The 23,074-nt window shown below is 38.8% G+C and overlaps 1 protein-coding gene across 1 annotated transcript; it reads left to right on the forward strand.

The window, feature by feature from the left end:
• Positions 1–1,618: 1,618 nt before the first annotated feature.
• On the forward strand, positions 1,619–23,038 carry TERF1 (telomeric repeat binding factor 1; the record flags this gene model as incomplete). The annotated part of the gene is made up of 10 exons (XM_080609717.1): positions 1,619–1,769; positions 5,261–5,356; positions 7,605–7,735; positions 8,365–8,445; positions 9,751–9,900; positions 12,983–13,089; positions 14,246–14,311; positions 14,394–14,437; positions 15,566–15,630; positions 22,346–23,038. The coding sequence occupies 10 exons, from the start codon at positions 1,619–1,621 to the stop codon at positions 22,502–22,504; spliced, it is 1,050 nt and encodes a 349-aa protein (XP_080465843.1). The 3' UTR covers positions 22,505–23,038.
• Between the last annotated feature and the right edge of the window lie 36 nt (positions 23,039–23,074).

A 23,074-nucleotide genomic window follows, 5' to 3' on the forward strand; every position in this document is an offset into this window, starting at 1 on the left:
CTCCATTTGAACCACTGCAGCCAGAATCCTCTGAAGGTTCTCTGAAGAGGACCAGAATAGGATTGCTGCCAAAAAGCCAACAGTTTGCAAGTTTGCTCCTGCTGCTGTTTGATCATGGTAATTTTGAGCTTTAACATACTCTCCTGTTGCAGTTCCTACTACAAAGCCCCCCAAATGCATGCTCAATTAAAGATTAATGCATAATGATCTCATTTTTGATGTCTAACTGGTTCATGGCAAGCATACTGAGAATTTTGATTCCTGAGATTCTTAGCAGCCTGATAAAGCTTGTCAGTTTCAGGCTTGCCATTATTCTATCAAGGCACACACACAGTATGTTAGAGATTGGAAGGGACCTCAAAAGATCATCTAGTCCAATCCCCCTGCCAGAGCAGGAACACCTAGATAAGGTTACACAGGAATGTGTCCAGGCGGGTTTTGAATGTCTCCAGAGAAGGAGACTCCACAACCTCCCTGGGCAGCAGTATGGCAAATAACAGCAAATCTGCTGTTCTAAAGAATTCATGTCCTTGAAGTTGTTATTGTAGATACACGTGCAAACATGTGTCTGAAAGCTTACTACAACATAAGCTTACAACTGTTGCCAAACATTAAATCTCAAAGTGAAGTGCTTCTCCTGGTTCCAGCTGGGATAGTTACTGTTCTTCCTAGTAGCTGGTGCAGTGCTGTGTTTTGATGTTTAATCTGAAAACAATGCTGATAACACCGATGTTTTTAGTTGTTGCTCAGTAGTGCTTACCCTGATCAAGGACTTTTCAGTCTCATGCTCTGCCAGTGAGGAGAGGCACAAGAAGCTGGAAGGAAGCAGAGACAGAACACCTGACCCAAACTAGCCAAAGGGGCACTCCACACCACAGCACGTCATGCTCAGTATAAAAACTGGGGTGAGTTACCCAGAGCGGCTAGATCACTGCTTGGGTCAGGCTGGGTATCGGTTGGCGTCTGCTGAGCAATTGTATTGCTCATCACTTGTAGTTTGGTGCTTTTTTTTATATTTCTCTTTTTGTCATTTCCCTTTTCAGTATTAGTGTTAATATGATATTGTACTTTATTTCAATTATTAAACTGTTCTTCTCAACCCACAGCTTTTATCTTTTCTTCCTATTCTCCACCCCATCCCACTGGGGGCAGGCAGGAGCAAGCAAGCGGCTGCGTGGTACTTAGTTCTGGCTGGGGTTAAACCACGGCAGCCCTTCCTATCACACATGCACAGCACACCGATGTTTGGGCTGTCTCCTCAGGACGCAGCAACCCCAAGAGGAAAGCTCTCAAATCACCAGTGGCCAGCCAGCGCATGGCCTGGAGACGTTCCAGAACATTCCCGTCTAGGAACAGGGTACCCCGAGCCGCTCATATCGTGCCACGTCGTTTATTCAGTTCGCAGTTAAGGGGGTGCCCTGCCTCAGACCCCCAGCAACCCGACAAGCCATTGCCGAGCGGAACCCGCTCCCCGCCGCTCGACCCCCTGCCGCGCTCCGAACTCCGAGACCCAGCCCGCCAGCGGAAGTGACGACGGCGGCGCGGGGAGGAGGTGGCCGCGCTGAATGGCTGCCACTCAGCAAGGGGCGGGCGGCTGCAGTTGGTGCGCGGGTTGAAGATGGCTGCGGCGGGTGAGGACTGGGCCCCGTCGGCTGAGGTAAAGGCGGTGGCCGCGGGTTGGATGCTGGAGTTCTCCTGCTGCTGCCTGTGCCGGCATTTCGGGGACGGGTGCCTCTCGGAGTTCCAGCGGTGGAGCGACGTGGCGCATGGTGAGGGGTGGCAGCTGTTGCGGTTCTGAGGAAGTGGGCGCCCGCGGCTCTGGAAGCACTGTGTCCCTGCGGAGTGTGAGGAGTAGTTGTCTTTATCACAGTAAAGAGTGACCTGAAGCACTAATAGTGCTTCTGCACGTAGTCTTTCGTGTAAGCACGTTTTATACATGTGTATAGCCGTCTAATGACAGTGGTCGCTAGGAGGTTTTCAGCTCTTTTGAGGACTTAAGAAGATTCTTGCAATGCAGGGTAGTCTCTTGAGGCTATCTGATGGCGTCAGCAACGTTTGCACATGATGGTAATAAAACAGTGGAGGCTGCTTTTTTGTTCACTTGTTTAATCCACTGGTGTTTTGAGTTTAGTGTGCGGTATGGCAGCTGTGCTGGAGTGGTGTAAAATAATCGCAGGTTTGGGGAATTTCAATGTTTTGGTGGAATGGGTCCAGGAAGCGAAACAAGCTGAACTGTTCCAGTGACCTGTGGTTACTGAGCAGCTGGGTTGAGGGCTTTTAGAGGATGAGATGAATACAAGCATTGGTGTTAATCTGTCATCGCAGTTCTGTGAAGCTTAAATGTATAATGCAGTTACTTATGTACTGTCAGTGCTTACTTAAGCTGAGGCCTCATATGCTGAGAGTTCAAAGCTACAGCAAAGTTAAAGAGGGTTTAGTGAAGAGATACAAATGTGCTAAAAAATTGCTTAAGTACACAGCGTTCTTTGAGTTTGTATTCAGGCTTATGGTAGAAAACTAGAAAAAGGTATTTCAAGTAACGCTTGTCTAGCAGATAAAGGTGGAATAAAGTCTAGTGACTGGATTTTGAATGAGTAAATATGCATTTTAAATGAGAAATACTTAAGAGTAGTTAACAGCTGGAAGCAAATATCCATGTCTCAGATAAATTTGAGGGATATATGATGCTTTTTGTTAGAAATATTCTTTCCTGAAGATACCAGCCTAGAGCTTTTGGGGCTTTTGGGTTGTTTTGGTTTTGTTTTTTGTGTTGTGCGTGTGTTCTTGGTCCAGGTGAATGTGAATGTGTGACTTATTTAAACTTTTGCAAAGAATGGAATACAGTGACATGTGAGAGGTAAGAAATATAGAGATAACAAAATAAAGTACATTGAATGGGGTGCTGCTTGATTAAATGATTAATGGGGCTTTTCCAATTGGCCTTGGGACTGTGGCTCAGTGGGAAAGTTGTACTGAAATTTCACCAAGATGTAGGTGGGAAGCAGTCACTGTTAATGCAGAAGCAGATTGGAATATTTCCTGAGAAGAACAGGAGGACTTTTTAGTACCATATTGGTGGAAATTACTAAACTGTGCAAAATACAGTGTCCTGTGGAGCTGGAAGCTAATAATGACTTTGGAATTTGTTCCTGCTTTGTTTAGCAACAGAGGAAAGAGTTGAGCATACTCGTGCTATAGGATTACAAAGTCAGAAGTGTAAAAGTCTTTGGGAAAAACTAAGTACAGGCATAAGATTGTATTATAAAAGTGAGTGTAGTTTTTTCATAGAAATACAGAGGTACAACTCTTGCTTATGTCACAGGGAGACCCTACTGAAATAATGATTGGCTATCAACAAGAAGGTCAGTTCAAACCGTAGCAAGTGCAGAGAAGCAGGAAGGCTAAGGTAATAGGACGAGCTATTTTGTTAGGTAATAAATAGTATTGCCATATAGCTCAGTACACTGCCAAGTAGAAATAGGTAGTTACCTGGAATTAAGGATTTAAAGACAGCATGGCAAGGTCATATGCTCTGCCTACTTTATCCTGCCATGACAGGGTATTGTGGTCAATACATCTGAACAAGCTTGTGTAGGTATCTACATGGTAAGGAACTGAATTTGTAGAGTATCTAATGAAAGACTAAGATGAGAAATAGATTTGAGTGGCCACAGGGAGGAAAGCTTGTCATATAATTAAGGGCACTACTAACTAAATAATAGAGAAACTGCCTTGGGGTGGAGAAGTAGAAGAGTCTAGAGAAGTACTAAGGCTATGTCTCTTTCTGTTTGTCTGCATTACCTGTGGGTAATTGCTGCTAAGGACCTGCTGTCCACTCAGTAAACTCTTCAAAGTTTCTATTTCCCTTTGGAATAGCTCTGAAGGAATTCAATGTGTATACTAAAGATGTCTCCATTGTACAAACTGAGAACAGAAAGTTTGCATTTTAAATGCAAAATTTAAATTTAAAAATGCACCCCTGCTCTGAACTAAAGCATTAATGTAGGTGCACCTTAAAAGAACAGAGAAAACTGAAAGATCTCAAGCCACTTGCCATCTTTTGGTTTGTGGAATTCTTCAGTTGCAGTATTCTGCCTGCTTCCAAAATCTCCAAGCTCTGGCTCCGTGTTCAGGCATTATGGGAGTGCTTGTCTCCATCATTGAACTCATCAAAACTCTTTGAAATTGAGCTCTCTTGTCAGCTGTGGAAGATGCATGAACTTGTGATTATAATGACTGGCACTTCTGTTCTAAGCAATGTGCTTTTACTTCCTATTTTGGCTATAGGAATTAAAAGCTCTGTCATCATTGAAGCAGTCGTAAATGCCTTCTTCCAAGCCCAAATGACATTATCCTGGTAATCATTTAGGACTATTTTAATTACTTTGTAATTTCATGCTTATCCATTGTCCATAGGTGATTGTATGCTAATAAGCAAGCAGGCTTCCAAGTAAAACAATGTTATGTGCTCTAGTTGTCATTGCAAAACTTGGGGGTCCCATGCCCCGGAATCCTGGCTTTTGCTAGGTTGACACAGAAATGTGTACATAAACACTTCCTGAAATAGGGTGTTCAGTCTGCAACTTGAATAAGTCACTTGATACATTGTTCACTTTTCATTTTGAATGTTTCTATATTATGCTGTCAAGATAAATTACTATGTTCAACACAAAAAATATGAAGTTCGCAGTAAACCAGCATGATGGAAATAGTGTCGTGATGACTCTTATTCTAAAATATGTAATAATGCTTGTGAGCTTCCAACCTTGCAAGGAGGATTTCCCTTGTAGTTTTACATTACTGACTAATCTCTCCTTGTAGCTTTTGCTGCTTTTGGTCTGGCAGTTGCTATGGCAACATGTAAATGTTGCCCATCTGCATATGGCTTATGTTTTGTGAGCATTCCATATGAATGTTCCCTGGAGCAGGCAGTTGTCTTTCATCGTAAGTTACCCAGAAAAATAAAATTTCACTTATTTATGTAAGATATGGTGGTCTTCTAATTTGATGATATATGCCTGTGATGCATCTTGCCACTTCTAGGCTACTGTTGTGAACTGCAAGAGGGGAAGGTTTTTCAGGTCAAATTCTTTATTATCAGTTCTTCTAACATTGAATGATATTAACTAAATGCTTTCATCTGTTTCCTAATGAATTAGAAATTAGTAGACTACTAAAGCCTGATAATGTAGTGCCTAGTATACTTCTAGCCACACTGTGGCAGTGCTGGAGCAAGACTGACTTAACTTTTCTTTTCTAGCTCTTATTAATGGCCTCTCCAAAATACCTGCACATCAGAAAAAAATGGTTTATCTCTGTCAGCTTTTGATAAAGATTGCAAAAGGAAAAAAACTTGGTAAATACTCTTTTTTTTTTTTTTTTTTTTATTTTTTTCCTCCTCCCCCCCAATGTTTAAATGCATTTGCATGAACTTGCACAGTGTTATATTATGTATGCTAATACCTTTATCTATAGTAAAGGCTATGTTTCACATAGTCCTACTGTACCTATGTATATCTAATAAAATGTCTGAACTCTACCTTTTGGACTGTCTTTATTCCACATGTATGCAGGACCAGTGTTGTTCTGTGCTGAGTCATTTAGCTGCTTTGAGTTTAAATGACTGTAAGCTGCTTAAATTATAGGAATGGGGTTTTTGGTCAGGTTAGTATCAACAAAATAATATTTTGGAAAAGATTGACTATTTTATTGGTGAATGATATTTGCAAGTTTAAAGCACAGAATGTGCATTCCTTTCTGCACATGTAACTCTAGAGGTTAATGTAGGACAAGCAGTAGGAATAAGAATATGAATGAAAAGGATGGCTTCCCTTGTTTCTTACAGAAGGCTGTAAGGCTTATAGCTGGCCGCGGGTCCTTGAGGCTCTTACTCACTGTCCTGTCTTCTGTTTGGCTGTATTTACAACTTGCTGGTTTAGCCAAACTGACTTTGCTTCCACGCTCAAGTTTGTGGAAGACTTAACTTTTTTGCTGATAGTTTTTACTGCTTGATAAAGCTCATTGGAATTTAAGATCTATAAAACCAGTCTTGCCAGTATGAGCACGGAAGTAAAAAAGTGTGACAGAAAGGATTGTTTTTATAAAATGAAATTTCTGATGTTACTTGTCAAGTAATAATACTTTTCTTGATTTAGTTCAACTTGAAGTATTTTAAATATTAAAATCTGGTTCTCATCATATACAAATTATGCAACTTTGCTGATAATGCTTTATAACTATATTGTTGTATATAAGACTTGTCAATATAAATTCAGTGTCTGTTTTTTATCTAGCAGTGTAGAGAATGACCTGTGTGGTAAGAAAGATTGCATGTGCTGAAGTGGGTATTACATTAGATGTAGTTGCACAATATACATGGAAAGCTAATACATTGTGTAGTAGCTCTCCTCGTTTGTTTCCAGTTATTAAAATAATTAATCTGTATTGAGCCTTAAAATAGAGTAGGCTGTTTCAGATGCCAGCTGTTTAAGTCAAACACTTTGGTTTTACAATATTATAATAACCTTAATATGAAGTGTCATTATTTCATTGAAACAATAAGTAGAGAAAACAGAAGTGTGCTTTGTTATTGGTTTTTTTTGGGTTGTTTGTTTTGGTTTTTTTTAATGTGTATCTGTACATCTGATACTATTTAAATTTTCAGTGTTTGTCTTCTACTGTAGTGGGTGTCAAATATTTTTTATATTTTCAGCATTGCTTAAACTGTTTACCTTCTGTCTTAAAATTACTGTAAGAAATAAGATGCTGTGAGAGATTCTATGTCATCTAAAGGAATAATTAAAGCTGTGGTTCAGTGAACATCTTAAGCTAAATTGGCAGTGTCATGGGAAAAAAAAAAGCAGACTTGTTCATCTGCCGTCTCCTACTGCTTCTGTTATGTTGGCATACTCACTTGTGCAAGTGGGCAATGACCAGACTGGGAAACTGTTCCTAGAGTGTTGAGGGTTATTTGACTGGGCTAGATTTCTGCCAAAACTGATTACTGATCCTGTTTGCTGGGAGTTTGCACAAACCTTGGTGTTGGCACAGCAGTACTATGACACAGGAGGTTGCTTCTGCTTTTTATGTGTTAAGCTGTTTGAATTTCCCTCTCAGTTTAACCCCTTCTAATAGAATGAAAAGTAAAGACACAGAAATGTATAGACTTGGCGAAGAGAGAGGGAGTACAAAAACCAAACAAACCTTAAGGTAGTGGTTATATTGCGAAATTACCAATATCAATACTGAGTGTTTTGATATCTGATGCCAAACTTAATGCAAGAGTATTGCTAATGCCAGCCCAAATACAAGATGCTGAACTCAGCACTGTTGCAAGTTTAAGTGAACAATACATACCAGACACATAACCTCCCTTAAAAATGCAACAGTAATAGCAAGGGCAGGAAGAACAAGTCTCTCTGAAAAGAAGGCATTTAACTTGGATCTCTTAAGCACACCTGAAGAGAGAGACTAAAAATTTGAGGAAAAAAGAATTGAAGTAATGTATAGTACATATTACTTTATTGTGTATAAATAATATATTTAGCTTTACCCTTCAAATTTTTAAAATACTTTTTTCTATTTCCTCTCTTCCCCTCCCAAAGAATGCCATTTTGAAAATGATAAAAGAATTTCACCTTTGGAATCTGCTCTGTCTTTCTGGACTTTACTTGAAAGGGAAGAAATTGAACTGGAAAAGCTTCATAAAGATATTCGTCAGTTGATTCAAATTCAGGTTTGTGTGACTTAAAATGCTTTAGGGTGGTATCTATTAATTCTGCTAAAACAGGGCTCATTTTATAAAAAGTTTGAGCTCTTAGCAGGCTGAACTAAGTTTTTGAAGTTTGATGTGCTTTCAATACAGAGTAAATAGATCTGTACAGGGGGCCTTTTCCTGTCTAAGTTGGTTCCTGTTTGTCCCAGTTCGAAATCGTTTAAAAAGCTGCCAATCTTAAAAAAAAAAAAAAAAAAAAATCAATTTAAAACCATTTGTACCTTGAGCTTTTAAATTATTAGTAGCTTTTTTTTTTATTTGCTTAAAAATAATTATTTGTATTGGAAAACTTTAGCTATCAAACATGTGAAAACATGTTGACAGATACTGGGACTGAAAATCTGGGAAAGGTGAAAGCAATACTTGGTAGGTAAGTATGGGACATTTTAAATCAGCAAGGGTCCTTTTAAAAGCTTGGCAAAAAGGTTTTGGGCCTTTATAAGTGAGGTTTAATGCTACTTAACCCTTAAATAGATAATCCTCTGGATTTTGGAAGCCTTACAAAACTATTTAAGTGTGAGCTTTTTTTTTTTTTTTTGAATCTCAGTTGAAATGTATTTCAGCATGTCTTGTAATTATATTTGTTGTAGATTGTAGCAGTCTATATGGAAAATGGATATTTCAAGGAGGCTGCTGAAGCTCTTGAAAGGCTGTTTACAGACTCAGATAAGGTAGTAACTTGCATTAAGCTTTTTCACTTTAAGAGAAGAGAATAGGTTTCTAAAGCTAGCAAATGGTATGTGCAAAGCTCTGTTGTGATTGCTGCTTATGCAGTCACCTACACACCTGTGGCACTTATAGATACAAAAAGAAATTTGTAGGTAAGGGACTGATAGAAATAATGGGTGGTGTGGGGGAGTAAAATGCTTCTAGCTGCAGTTGTTCTTCACTGTGGACAGCATCAGTCTGAACTTCATCTCCCACTTCATGTAAGGTGTCACTACGGATTCTGGGAGTCTGATATTGCTGTTTTCTCGGAGTAAAGGTAGTATAAACATGCTGATAGAGATATAGAAACTCCCAAGTAATCAGTCTGACTTTTTCTGAACCATTACAGTGCACTCTGTCTCTTCTGATTAGTGTTCTACATACTGATGCACCACAGGGAAGAAAAGCTCGTTAGCATCTGTAGTATAGAGTGAATATTATTATTCCTTTATCTGGAAAAGGTAACATGTAGGTCAGGCCACCTCCTGGTTTGATGTTGACTACATCGTTCAGAAAGATACAAGTTCAAGTGCATATCTCTAAAAGAATAGCTAGTGCACGCACCTGAATTTGCTGGGGTGGAGAAAAGAGCAAAGGACTGTAGGCAAAAAGAAGAAAAGGAAAAAATGCTGCCCCTGTCTTCCTCTGGTATACTGGGATATGTGTTCTATATAAATAGTACCATATCTGTAACAAAGTCTTCAGATACACTCTTCATTCAGATATTTGGAAAGTATAGTCTGTGGTAAAGTACTCATTCATAAATAAGAGTGCAACCTGTACACAGAAGTTAATTGTTGGATGTATTGGTCTCATAAGGTTTAGAGTGGTTGGTAGACAAGATGTAAAGTTATGATTATCAGTATCAGGGTGTCCTTAATGCTATGGTATTAAATAGTCCTTTTCCTGAACATTGTGAACCCCTTTCAGTGGCAGTCTTTTTGAGGCAGTAAATGAGAAAAGAGAATCCAGCAATGAGTGGCCTTTTCTTGGTGATTTTGCTCCATTGACAGTCTTGCTTTTGGTGTTACACCTAAAGGGCATGAAAATAAGGATCTCTGGAAAGTTATATTTAACCACTTACTCAGTAAACTGGTATTGTGCCTAACTGACTTCAGAACCCTTTCAGAATGTAGCATGAAGTTGGATAGGTATATTCAGAAAACTGTATAATCATCATGTTTAGCTTTCTGTATGTCCTGTTTAGCATAGATGCCGAGTTTACTATAGGATATATTTGTGTTGTATAAAGCTGTGTTTTTTCATAGCCTTTAAGGATGAAGCTGGCAACTGTAATTAAAAGCAAGGATCCATATGTTCCTCTTCTCCAAACCTTCAGTTACAATGTTCTGATAAATAAAATCAAGTCTTACATTGAACTTTTCATGAAAGAAAATGAAACTAACTTCTTACTACAGGTATGTCAAATATATTTTCAAATCTTATTTCAGAAGAGGTGCCTGATAAGACTAAATAGATTTATACTTTCTTATAAGTTGTTTAGATAAGATTCAGGAAGTTTTTCTTTGTATTGTCTCAAATAAAAAAAAGAAAAGGTTGAATGTATGTTTAGGAGAAAGTAGGAGTAAGACTTCTCTAAACTATCTCTCGTGAATGTTTTTTCCTCAACTTTTGATTAGAAAAAATAGTTAGGAAAAAATAAGTAAAATGAGGTCCATCATTACTGTGTGCTTAAGAGAAGCAGTTCTGATATCAGACTACTTAAAAGATAATAAACTATTTATTTAATGTTTATATGAATTTTCATGCTAAAACTGAAAGTTCAAGACCTGTTAATTTGACTGAAAGCTTTAGGAATGTCAGAGGAGTTAGGAGATAGAAGATTGTTATTGCTGCTTTCCTGTAAATAAAAAAGCTCCTTACAAACAGTCTTGCTCAAAAGTGGTTTAAGATTGGCAAGAACAACATTCCTCCTTCAGCTCATCTTCAGGAGGATTGTAAAGAATTTCTCTTATGTTTACCCTCCTATAAAAGAATATTGAATTACTCAATTACAGAAGTGCAGACATCTAAAGGTAATAAGAAGCACATTTTAAATAAACAAACTTGAAGTTCCTCTAGGGTTTTCATTTTCTTACCAGAGAGACTAGAGAACTTATTCCTTATTAAATGCATTCAAAGTATACCTTTTAATAGTTTCAGCTATCAATTTCCAAATTTATTTTTCAAGGCTATTTCTTTGAGTCTGAGAGGAGATGGAGATTTGGAGGTGTCAGGGAAGGCCTGGAACTCCATATTAGCTTACCTAGGCCCTCTGTTTTGCACCCCCATTGCCTGCACATTTGTCACAGTTTGCTAATGTTGCATATCTTACTTCTGAAACCTTTACATTGGACTGAGTTACTGTGTGGAGCATTCACACTTTTGCTCAGAGCCCCTTAAGCCTGACTGTGAACATTTCTTGGGAGGGGGCAGATACTACCTCTCTGGGCAGCATGTTCCAGTGTTTCACCACCCTCATTGGAAAAAAAAAAAAATCTTCCTTCTATCTAAATCTACTTTTTTAGTTTAAACCCACTACCCCTTGTCCTGTCGCTAAAAAGTTTGTCCTCATCTTTCTTATAGGCCTGTTAAGTATTGCAATAAGGTCTCCACAGAGCCTTCTGAACAACTCCAGCTCTTTCTGCCTGTCTCATTATGAGAAGAGGTGTTTCAGCCCCCTGAGCATCTTTATGATGCTTGAGCAGGTCCATGTCCTTCTTATATTGGAGGCCTCCAGAGCTGTACTCCAAGTGGGGTCTTACAAAGCAGAGTAGAGGGGAAGAATCACCTCCCTCAACCTGCTGGCCAGGCTCAAGCTGGCAGCTCAAGATATGGTGGCCTTCTAGGCTGCAGGAGCACATTGCAGGGTCATGTTCAGTTTTTTATCCACCTGATGAATCTACATTGCCTACTACTGTTTTGTAGGCTGCTTTTTCTAGGTTCTTGTCAAGGTTGGAATCTACAAGTTTCCAGTTGCTACTGTTGATGAAGCTATTGCACTTCAGAAAGCTCTTATAGGCTAGCTGCCCCAAGAACAGTCTGCACGTAATGCCTTACAAGGACGGACCTATACTAAGCACAATTATTTTACAAGTACAATTTGAAACCTACTCTTAACTTTTAAAACACAATATAGTGGATTTTTTTTACTACCATCAGCCACTGTAAATGAGCCAGTGTTTTGAAAACTTAGAGCTGGAAGTTTTGGCAGTTTGGATATCTATGAAATTTCTGACAGTGAAACATTTTCTTCTGTGATTGGAAGTATTCTGTAACCAGAATACCTTCCAGTACTTACATGGATGAATGAGTGAAATAGGGAATGGTTTTGTATTCTAATTCTTATAAATGTTGAGAGACTTTGCAAGCTACTGTGAAGGACAAGTTAAGATTTCAAGAAAACTGAAAATTGGATGGATGACGGAAAAATAACAGGAGGCAAAAGCAAGCCCTCAAAGAAGAAACAGGTGAAAACAGGAGCAACTGGCTAAGCAGAAAAAGATGTAATATTTGGCCTGTAATAGATCTGTCAACTTAGTAACATTTTGATCTGTTTTACAACACCCAAATATCATGTGGGGTTATACAGACAGTGTTGGATAGAAGATGGTTAGCTCTGCTTCGTAATGGTAGTGCACAACCAGGATTTATTTTGTGGCTTAGGTAGTAAACATACCTTAAGATGCTAGGGAAGAAAGTTGATAGCAAAGTGGCAAAAGCAACATCATGTGGACTAATTTTAGGGGGTGGGGAAGGGATGTGTCATTTGTTTTAGCAAGTAATGGGGGAATCTGGGAAAAAGCAGGAATCTTACAATTCTCTGGGTGTTCTATAAACAGTAATGAACTGTTCCTTCTCTTGGGAATTGAGAAGAAATAATCTGTGGCTAGAAGTTTAGGCAGGATGTAACAAAATTCTTTTGTTAACACAGGAAAGGTTATGCTTGATCCTGCCACATGCTACAGAACTAGATGAACTTGCAAGGCCTTTCAGTTTTCAGTTTCTAGTCTAGTTATATTAAAGAAACTTTGGAGTACTTCAGTAGTGTTTGCAGTCTTAGTAAATCTCTGCAATGTGTTTCACACATCTACATGTTCACTTGTTAAGCAAATATTCATTGTATTTCTGTGTGTCTGTATAAATATGATTTGGGGCTATGAGTAAAATTTCTCTTGAGTTGTTAACTGGTAACGATCTTGTGTTCAAGGCCAGGTTGGATGGGATTTGGGCAGTTTGGCCTACTGGAAGTTGCCCCAGCTTGTGGCTGGGGGATTGGAACTAGATGATCTTTAAGGTCTCTTCCAAGCCAAACCATTTTATGATTAACACGTTGCAGTTGTTTTGAAACTGCTTATTCTAGTAAGTATATATGTCTGAAGGGTCTATGAGTTACATACTGTTAGTTTTAATAGAAAGCACACATATTAATTTTAGTGTAAACTACTGTCTAGGTGCTGGCTGGCTTTGATTTTAAACTTCCAATTCCATCTCTCACAGGCAGCCACGAAAGAGGTAGAGTCTCAAGGACCTGGAGCAATAGCACTGCAAAGCAAAACTGTGAATGCTGATGAAAATGACAAAGAGAATTTGGAAACAAAACAAAGGTGTGTATTAAGCACTATACTGCTGAAGGACATGCTTGGACAGTAACTTGAAACTCATAGAACTAAGAGTGGGTAGAAAGAAGGACATTTAATTCCAAACTGCTGTCTAATAGAAAACTATGAGCACATTCTCTATTTTTAAGTTTTGACTTTCCTTTGGTTGTTAACTTCTGGCATTTACCTCAAATAGCTTGGCATTAAGTTTAAGTACCTGTTGAAGAGAGACATTTTTCAGTTTAAACAGCTGTCAGTCTCTTATAATAGTAAAAGCATAGGAATGCTTTACTTTTTTTTTTTTTTTTTTTCCTTTATGCTTGATTGAGCTTCTTTTAGTCCTGTCCTCCCAACTTCAGGCTATAGCTCATCTGCAGAAGAAAGAGAATAAGGAAAGGGAATCAGTCTGTTACTTTCTCCTTACAGCTAAACCCAAGTTTCTCTTAGTGATATTACTGTGATGATGGGAATTGGATATATTGTTTCATGATTCTGGCAACATGAACCCTCAAAACAATTACGTACTTTCCCAAGAAATGTTGGGGCACTTGAAACCCAGCTCCTTCCCCCTTCTTTGACTTCATTTTGAAAAATACTAATATTCTGGGTTTATCAATGCTACTTTTGTCATGGAGAATAAATTGTAATCCTTGGTTGGGATAGAGCTTGATTTCTGCTGTTTTATACTTGAAATACTTGCCCTTGCTTAGTTAAGGAAAATGACTGATGCAGACAGTATGTAGGAAGACAAATCGTAAGACTTTTCTTTTTCTTTTTTTTTTTTTTTTTTTTTTTTTAAGAAGAACGGTTCCTGACACAATTACACATGTAATTGTGACCTCTCAGATGAGAGGTCTGATGAAAGACTTGATTAATTGGTTTTGTTTTTTTTTTTTAAACAAACAATCCAACTAATTCCTAGATGTGAAGAAGGTATGAAAAAATACACATGCAGAATGCTGCAAGGCTTCAACTTTAATGTGTAATGTCTTGTATATTTTTCCTCCGGATATAGGGAGGCAAGGTTAAGAAGCAGTTAGTGTTTGTATGCCACTGTTTCTGTACAGAAATATTAGGATTTTCTTTCATTTAAATATTTTTAAATCACGTAAATAACAAGCTGCTGCCTAGGAAATTATTTTTGGGCTTTTTCTTTTTTAAGGTTAACGAAAGAGCAACACAGTATTACAGATCAGTCACCTGGAGACGTAAGAAACCCCACAGTAAGGTAAAATTTTGTTGTTGTTGCTTTTAGTCAAAGACATTTCATGTTCTGCACATTTTTTACTTCAGTTCTGTGTTCCTTGCAGGCCTCGTTCAGGAAGGAAACTCAGAGAGAGAACTGTTCTTCAGAGTGAGTATTAGCTTATTTCTTACACTTTCACAACAGTCATGACAAACACTTTCTCCCTCCTTCCCACCCTGCAATAAATGGGGTTGGTGGTGTGGTAACTAGCCAGTGTGATTAGGTTAATATAAAAATTACTGTGGTGGGAAAAAAACATTCTCAGTTCTTGTGTGAGGTTTCTGCAAATGTGGATTTGGTGGTTGTCACGTTTAGAAGCTATGAAGTGGCTTAAGGCTCTCTAGCAACTCGTTTTTGCAAAATCAGTCACTATTTTCTGTTTTGCTTGGAGCTTTGTTTGCTTGTTTGCTTTACTGACATTTATGCTGTTCTGTGCAAAAGAGAGCTGCCAGAGGAAGTACTGAAACTTGCCTGTCTTTGACTTCTGGCCTAGGTAATTTGGAGAGGGGTAGGGAACTAAAGAAGTTGGCTGACTGGAAAACCGAAAACCAAATTGTTTGAAAACCGGATCAAAACAAAGCTATGATGTTCGTGCATCTTCTTGGTATAACTTTTAAAAAAGTTACAACATGGATTATGTATACACTGTTTATCAGTAGGTTCTGAAAAACATGAGCACCCTCTTAGCACCAAGAGATGACATTGTAGCTTCTGAATGTGGCTGTGTTGTACTTGGAAGGGCAAACTCTTAAGATGCCTTGGATGCTTGCCACAGTAAGAACCTGACACTTGTTCTGCGGAAATGATGGAACCTGAATACAAAGTATCATAGTTCTTCTGGTTAGTTTCAATTCTCTGCATGTGAGAATGAGAGCAGGATGTGTAGTAAAAATACTTTTACCAAAGTAACAATATTTCATTATTATGTGCCACTTTTTACCTAATTGTTTAAAATACAGTTCTTCTGTGAGCTTTTCTGCACAGAAAGTATACTGACTTTTTTTGAGCAGCCTATTTTTTTTGAGTCCTTGGGCTAAGGTAAGGGTCACGTGTATACATATATATATATATATATATATAAAAAAGTATTTTCATGCATAAACGAACTGAAATTTTCACAGTCTGTCAAAATGTACATACATTGTACATTCTTGTCTCATTTAAATAGTAGAATGAAAAACTGCTGTCCTAATGTTGACTCCTCATTGGTCTGGATGTATATTAACTGTGTTCTAGGTTTGAATGGCTTGCAAAATGTGGAAAAACGTGGACATGCTTTGGCTCCTGTCCGAAAAAGACAGGTTTGTACCCATTCTTTAATCTAAATAGATAAAAAATTAATCTGTGCTGCATAAATTTTTATTCCCCTCCCCAAACTTCATTTGACTGTCTCTAAAATGCCTGTGATTAAGATTATCCATGTTATTCAAGCTGTGCTGCAGATCCTGAAACTGTTTTTTTAAGTTCCAATTCCTGTCTTTAAAAAAGTAAAGGCCTTTTCTTGTGCAGTCTCAAATATTATTGCTAGTGCTTATAAGCCTTTAATTTCATAGAATCATAGAATAGAATCATAGAATAGTTAGGTTTGGAAAGGACCTTGAGATCATCTAGTTCCAACACCCCTGCCATGGGCAGGGACACCTCACACTAAACCATGTCACCCAAGGCCTCATCCAACCTGGCCTTGAACACTGCCAATGATGAAGCATTCACAACCTCCCTGGGCAACCCATTCCAGTGCCTAACCACCCTCTCAGTAAAGAATTTCTTCCTTATATCCAATCTAAACTTCCCCTGTTTAAGTTTGAACCTGTTACCCCTTGTCCTGTCACTACATTCCCTGATGCAGAGTCCCTCCCCAGCATCCTTGTAGGCCTCCCTTCAGATACTGGAAGGCTGCTCTGAGGTCTCCACGCAGCCTTCTCTTCTCCAGGCTGAACAGCCCCAACTCTCTCAGCCTGTCTCCATACGGGAGGTGCTGGATCCAGTCCCCTGATCATCCTCGTGGCCCTCCTCTGGACTTGTTTCAACAGTTCCATGTCCTTTTTATGTTAAGGACACCAGAACTGCACACAATACTCCCAGTGAGGTCTCACGAGAGCAGAGGAGAGGGGCAGGATCACCCCCCTTGACCTGCTGGTCACACTCCTCCTGATGCAGCCCAGGATAGAATATAGTTACTAAAGCTTAGTCTGAGTATTTTAAAACATGTAGGAAAAAAAATCCAAAATCTTTCCACTGTTTAGATTAAACAATTTAGGATGTCATTCACCCCTGAGAGTTTTGGGCAAATATCAAGACCTTTTTGTTTTCCCAGTTAGAGGGTTAAAGATTTGCCAATTTTATAATTCAATACTTTGCTCATATGAGGTGAAAACATGTATTTTCTTGGGAAGCTAATGACAAAATTCGCTATTGGTGGTAAGTACAGAAGTCTGTGCCTTAATAGAAGGCAATTTGAAGTTGATGTTGGGGTGCACCGTTACAAACTGATTTTTGCATATAGCAAACTTTATTCACTTCTCATGATAAAATGATAAGCACTTCTGAATGAAATTAATATTAAATATATTCCCATTGTTGAATTCCTCTTGATAATATCTCTTAGGAAGCAATATAGAGTCTGTTTAGATAACAGTGCAAGTTACCAACATACCTCCATCTGTTTCATTTTTCTCTTGTGTATTTTGACATTTAGTTTTTTCACAGAACAGGGAAGGACAACCGTGCTTACATTTTTCAGACTGCCCTTGAGGAGGGTTGTACTTATTTCTATTTCTTTGATCTTTTTTACTGAAGTACTTGTTAAATCTTCAGTTACATGCTGTCCTCAAATTGCCTGAAGTCCTAATTGAGAACTCGTCTGTCCTTGGAGGTAAAGCCACTTGCTATATATAAACAGTTTTTCACTTTCTTATTGCCCTGGGTTCAGCTGTAATAGTAAATTTTCTCCTTCCTAGTAGCTGGTGCAGTGCTGTGTTTTTTGGCTTTAGTCTGAGGACAACGCTGATAACACACCAATGTTTTTAGTTGTTGCTCAGTAGTGCTTACCCTGATCAAGCGCTTTTCAGTCTCATGCTCTGCCAGTGAGGAGGGGCACAAGATGCTGGGAGCAAGCAGAGACAGGACGCCTGACCTGAACTAGGCAAAGGGATATTCCCTCCCACAGCATGTCATGTCCAGTGTGTAAAATGGGCAGAGTCATCTGGAGGGGCAGATCGCTGCTTGGGTCAGGCTGGGTATTGGTCAGTGGGTGCTGAGCAATTGTATTGTGCATCACTTGTTTATTGTTTTTTCCTTTCCCCTTTTAGTTTTATATTCTCTCAGCCTTTCTTCATAGGAGAGATGCTGCAGTCCCCTAATCATCTTGGTAGCCTTCTGCTGGACCCTCTCCAGTAGTTCCTTGTCTGTCTTGAACTGGAGAGCTCAGAACTAGACACATTACTCCAGATGCAGCCTCACCAGGGCTGAATAGAGAGGGAGAATAACATCCTTGCTGGCAATGCTTTTCTTGATGCAGCTCAGGATTGGCCTTCTTGGCCACAAGGGCACATTGCTGGCTCATGGACAACATGTTGTCCACCAGAACCCCCAAGTCCTTCTCAGCAGAGCTACTTTCCAGCAGGTTAGCCCTCAGCTTGTGCTGGTGCATGGGATTATTCCTCCCCAGGTGCTGGACCCTTCACTTGCCTTTGAATTTCAAAAGGTTCTCCTCTGCCCATCTCTCCAGCCTGTCTAGATCCTTCTGAATACAGCACAGCATTCTGGGGTATCAGCCACTTCTCCCAGCTTTTCTGTTGTCAGCAAACCAGCTGAGGAGGCACAGTACCCCTCCATCCAAGTCATTGTTGAGTAAGTTGAGCAATACTGGACCCAGTATTGATCCTTGGGAGACACTGCTAGTTACAGGTCTCCAACTAAACTCTGCCATTGACCATAGCACTGAGACCTGCCATTCAGCCAGTTCTCAATCCACACCTCACTAGGAAACAAAAGAGAGATGTTGTGTATTTAATTCTGTTGTTACACTTGAGTTAAAGCTGAACTATAAACACTAAATTTATAGAAAGCTACCATCTGATAGTAGCAAAGAACTCATTAAAATCTTATAAAAACTTGAAATTGGTTCAGAACTGTTTCTTTAAACACTTAGAAAAGTAGGCATTTGCTGTCTTTGTGGTATTTCTGCCATACTCTCTGACAGTGGGACCTCATAAATATAGTATAGAAAACAATGATAATTGGTCTTTTAGACAATAAATCTTCTCCTTCTCTTAATAATCTGGCTTACATAAGTGTCTGCATGCATGAAAGAGTGCAGTGAGTGGCAGAGCTGTTGACTTCTAGGACTTCCTTTTCCATGTAGTCCCTCTTTCAATGTTGGCATTGTTTTCTCTTGTTTTGTAAATGGCATTTCATTGGAATGGTTCAGTGACCTTTTTCACCCTTTCACTGCTATGTTTTCAATTAGCTGCATACAACAATCTGCAGTGCTATTGAAAGGAATGGCACTTTATTTTCTTGTTCCTAAATTAGGGGATGCAGATGTCATAGAATTTAGGGAACTGTTTGTACTCAACTTTATATGCTATATGTGTATGGTAAGTCTTGTGAGTTGTCTGAAATCTGACTGACAGTTTACTTAAAGAGTGTGTCTGAAAATTTGGGTTTTCAGAATTTAGTAACACTTGTATGGAAAAAAAAAATCCATATATTTAACTTTGAAAGAAAAAAGAAATCAGAGCAGTCCCAGAATGCACAATCAAAGGAAGACAGGTTACTAGATTAGAACTGACTCTAAGGAATAACAAGATTTTCAGATATGTTAGGGTATGTCTACAAGGTCTATCTGGCAAACTCAAGCTCTGCCAGCATTCTGAACTAGCCAAATGTCATATTGTTCTGGACTAGGCACTGTGATTATGCTAGCTCAAGTATAGTGCTGTATTCCCACCCAATCTTGGTAGCTTTTAACAGTGGAATGCAGGAGTCTACATAACAGCCACCACAGAGGGCACAGGCAGTGGCAGGGCTGGGAGGAGCAAGTTACTGCTCAATGCAGTTCCTCAGTGGAAAGAAAATGAGTTATTTCCTGGTTTACCTGTTAGGCAGGCTCTTCATTTATATGTTAAAGCAGAAGAAACTTGTTTTTAAAAATGCTCAATATAAACAATTTAAAAGCAAAACAAGCAAAGTCCAACCCTTGTAAAAGCAAATGTAACAAGTAACAAAGGTTGTGATTGTCTCTGTTGCTGGAAGAGACAGCTGAATTATCTGCTGCTGTATGTCAAGTATAACTGTGTTACTTGAATAAAGATTTTTGTTTAGGAAAGTTTTCTGGCATGCTCTGAAATGAGATGAACTAGATGGCTCCAGTGGAATCTCTGGCCTTTTAATAAGAGTAAAAAACCCACCATTCTCTGCTAATGTTGCAGAAGATCTGTGGAACGGAAAGTATTGGGAAAAGGAAGTATTTCTGATAAAAGCTGGACTACTTTAGAAATGGTTTAGGTTTCTAACTGTTTAGAAATACAGATGAACTATTACCACTCATGATTCCTTCACTGCTTAGTAAGGTTTATCAGTGATCATAGTTTCTTGAAGAGGCACTGATAGTTCCATTAAGCTGGAATAAGTCCAACTTTCAGATGTGAATTTTGATCTTCATATACCTCAGCTTACACTTTGTGTAGATGCCAAATTTTTACTTGTTGCAGAATAACCAGAATACAGTTTTGATAGGGCTGAATGTTATCTAACATTTTTCCCCCTTGCCTTACCCCAGGACACCCCCCTGCCTTTCACTTCTGAGTGCTGCTGCCATTTTTAGCAGCTTAATTTCAAGGGAAGGGAGGAGTCATGTAGAATAGCACCCAAATTGTCACCTGGCCCATCCTTGATGCCTGAATTCATGCTTTTAAGAGCCAAGTTTCTTAAGGATTCTGAGAAGAGTTCTAGGTCATTAGAATAGGAGACAGTAAAGAAAAAAAATACATATATTTATCCATTTGATAGTTGGAAGTGATCTGTTACTTACAGGTGGACATCTTGTATGTACTCTGTTAAACCTCTCTCTTCATCCCCCAACCTACACATTCTAGGCCTTCAGCTTCAGGCATTTACAGCTCCTATCACTCTTCTAATGTTCTATACATACCTGAGGATTTATTAGCACATGTACTCTTTGGGAGCCCCTATAAGGCTCTACAGGTTTAGTTATGAATTTATTGTTGTAGGCATATTAGCAAAGGATTGGTCCCTCATTATGTAAGGATTATACACATTTAGTCTCGGGGAATACTCACAACTCAACCAAGTTCTCCTGGCTACAGAACCATTGAGGGATGTTAGCAGTGGCTGTTTCCTCTAATAGCCCCTACTCAGGACCCTCCTGCCTGTCTGCTGGGATCTCATGCAGGGTCCCTGCTCAGAGTGGGAGACATGGCTGCTGCTTTCCCATTTGCAGGTTTACCCAGTAGTGGAGCTGAGCACAAATCCTAGAGGCACACTGACATGGAGGGGAGAGGGAGGGGGACACACAGAGAGGATGCTGACATAGTCACAGTCACCCACAATGCCACCCCCACATATGGTACCCATGTAAGACCCACAGCCAGCCAAGTCACTTACTCTAGTCTGGTAGAGGTATAAGTTCACTGGTAAAAAAGCACACGTGCCACTGACCATTTGTCTCTTTTCATAAATTACTATGGTCCATGAGACCATCAGGAGCAGCAGGACATCTCCAGTGCAAGAAGCAGAAGTGAGTACAGGTATATTAAATGGAACAGTTACACAATACAGCTCCTGGTTTTGCATTGATGATATGCTGTTCGGTTTGCCTAAGGAGGTGTGCCGATTGTAAATCAGTATGATTAGTTGTGTATTAAGCAAGCAAGGATTTGAAAACATTATCAGAGGATCAGATTCTAGCATAATAAGTTGTTTTAAAATAATTTCATATTAAAATTGCTTATTGCTATTCCAGAGTAGAAAAAAATGACTCTGTAATTCAGTGGTTAAAAATAGGCATGATGGATATGTAGGATCTGTGAACTTTTGTTATCTAAATATATATGTGTTTCTATAAAGCTACAATAAAGGAGAGTTGATGCTCCCTCACACTTTGCTGTAAAGCTAAGTTTTCAAAAATCAAGTATTTGATTATTTTTTTTTTAATCAGTTTTCCCTCACTCTGTGTGCAGTCTTATAAATATCTCAATACAAACAATTGTATCAAGAAGCAACTAAGGAAGAACTGGTACACTGGAGGACTTCATTGGAAGGGATTGCTTACAGATGTATAAGAGCAAGTAATTTTCTCTCTCCTTCTGTGAGAGAAATGTCATTCCCTAAAGCTTAAAAAGCTTGTAGGTCATGACAGTGAGGTGGTTGGCTCAACAAATGGCGAAAACCAAATGCATAGCTGTTAACCTGAAGATGTGGCTGATCTCACTTTCAAATGCAGTATATATCATTTTTGCTTCTATCAGCATTTTAGATACTGGGGTGTTTTTCCTAAGCACATTGAAGTTCCTTTGTTGGTAAATGGTGTCTTGATTCTTAGTCTGTAGATTAATGTGTTACAAAATGCTTTCTTTTTTGTGATGCGTACTAGGATCAATCAAGATTTGCCTTGGCTCAACTAGGTAATAAAGTACAATTTTGGAAGGCAAGTTTTGAACATAGCAAAACTTTGCCTGATGTTTTTTTTCTTGTCTTTTCCTCCTGCAACATGTGAATGTTGAAGCATGTGGTTCTCATTCCAGGTGATGTCTGCTACTGTGTTGTTACATATGACTTGGTAACCTTTGCTTTTGTGTTTAGCATCAAGTTATAGAGCTCAAAAGAAATCAAAATGACCCTACTGACCCCTCAGACATCTGCACTATAATAGTCTAGTAATAACTAAAGAGCTGTATAAGAACTTGCTTTCATGTTTTCTATAAGCTTAGCTTTTACATTAATACATTTCTCTGTTTGTATATCTGATATTTTTCTCTGTTCTTCCCCTAGCGATGGACTTACAAAGAAGACATGAAACTGAAATTAGGAGTAAAAGAGTTTGGAGTGGGTAACTGGGCTAAAATTTTGGTCCATGGTGACTTCAACAACCGAACTAGTGTCATGTTAAAAGACCGATGGAGGACACTGTGCAAGATCCAGCAAGGCTAATTTGGACTAGAGGAATCAGCTCTTCTTAACCTTTCCCTACATAAGGACCTAGTCTGTCTTTTCAGAATGCTAACTTATGTTAGTCTCAGAGTGTCCAGCAGTGTTGCTCTCATAAAATATGGAACAGAAAGGTAATAGATATTGAATGTTCATGTAATCTCATTTGCTTGCGTCGTGATGACTTAAATGTATCTAGGTAAAAGGCCACACTTTACAATAGGTGACCTAATTTCTGAAATGGGAAAATGCTTGCAGTGATTTAAGAAAGGATAGTTATGTACATAAAAGTATTAAATGCCTGGCAACATGTTTGGATTGGTAGTCAAGTGTTCTGTATTTTTAAAGGATTGTATCTCTAGTCAGATTGAGCTTTTTAGTATTTTACTTCCTGCCATATAATTTGTTCTAATCTGATTTGCTTCACTTTGAATTTTGATCAGATTTGTCATTTCTGTCAGCAAGTTATAAAAAAAAAAAAAAAAGTATGTATTGGTATTGCTCATTTTACAAACCAATTCCTTTTCTTGCAGTTAAAAATGTGATACTCCATGTAATTTCTTATTTATAAGT

Source organism: Psittacula echo (genome assembly GCF_963264785.1).
Source record: "Psittacula echo genome assembly, chromosome: 2".
Taxonomy (NCBI): Eukaryota; Metazoa; Chordata; class Aves; order Psittaciformes; family Psittacidae; genus Psittacula; species Psittacula echo.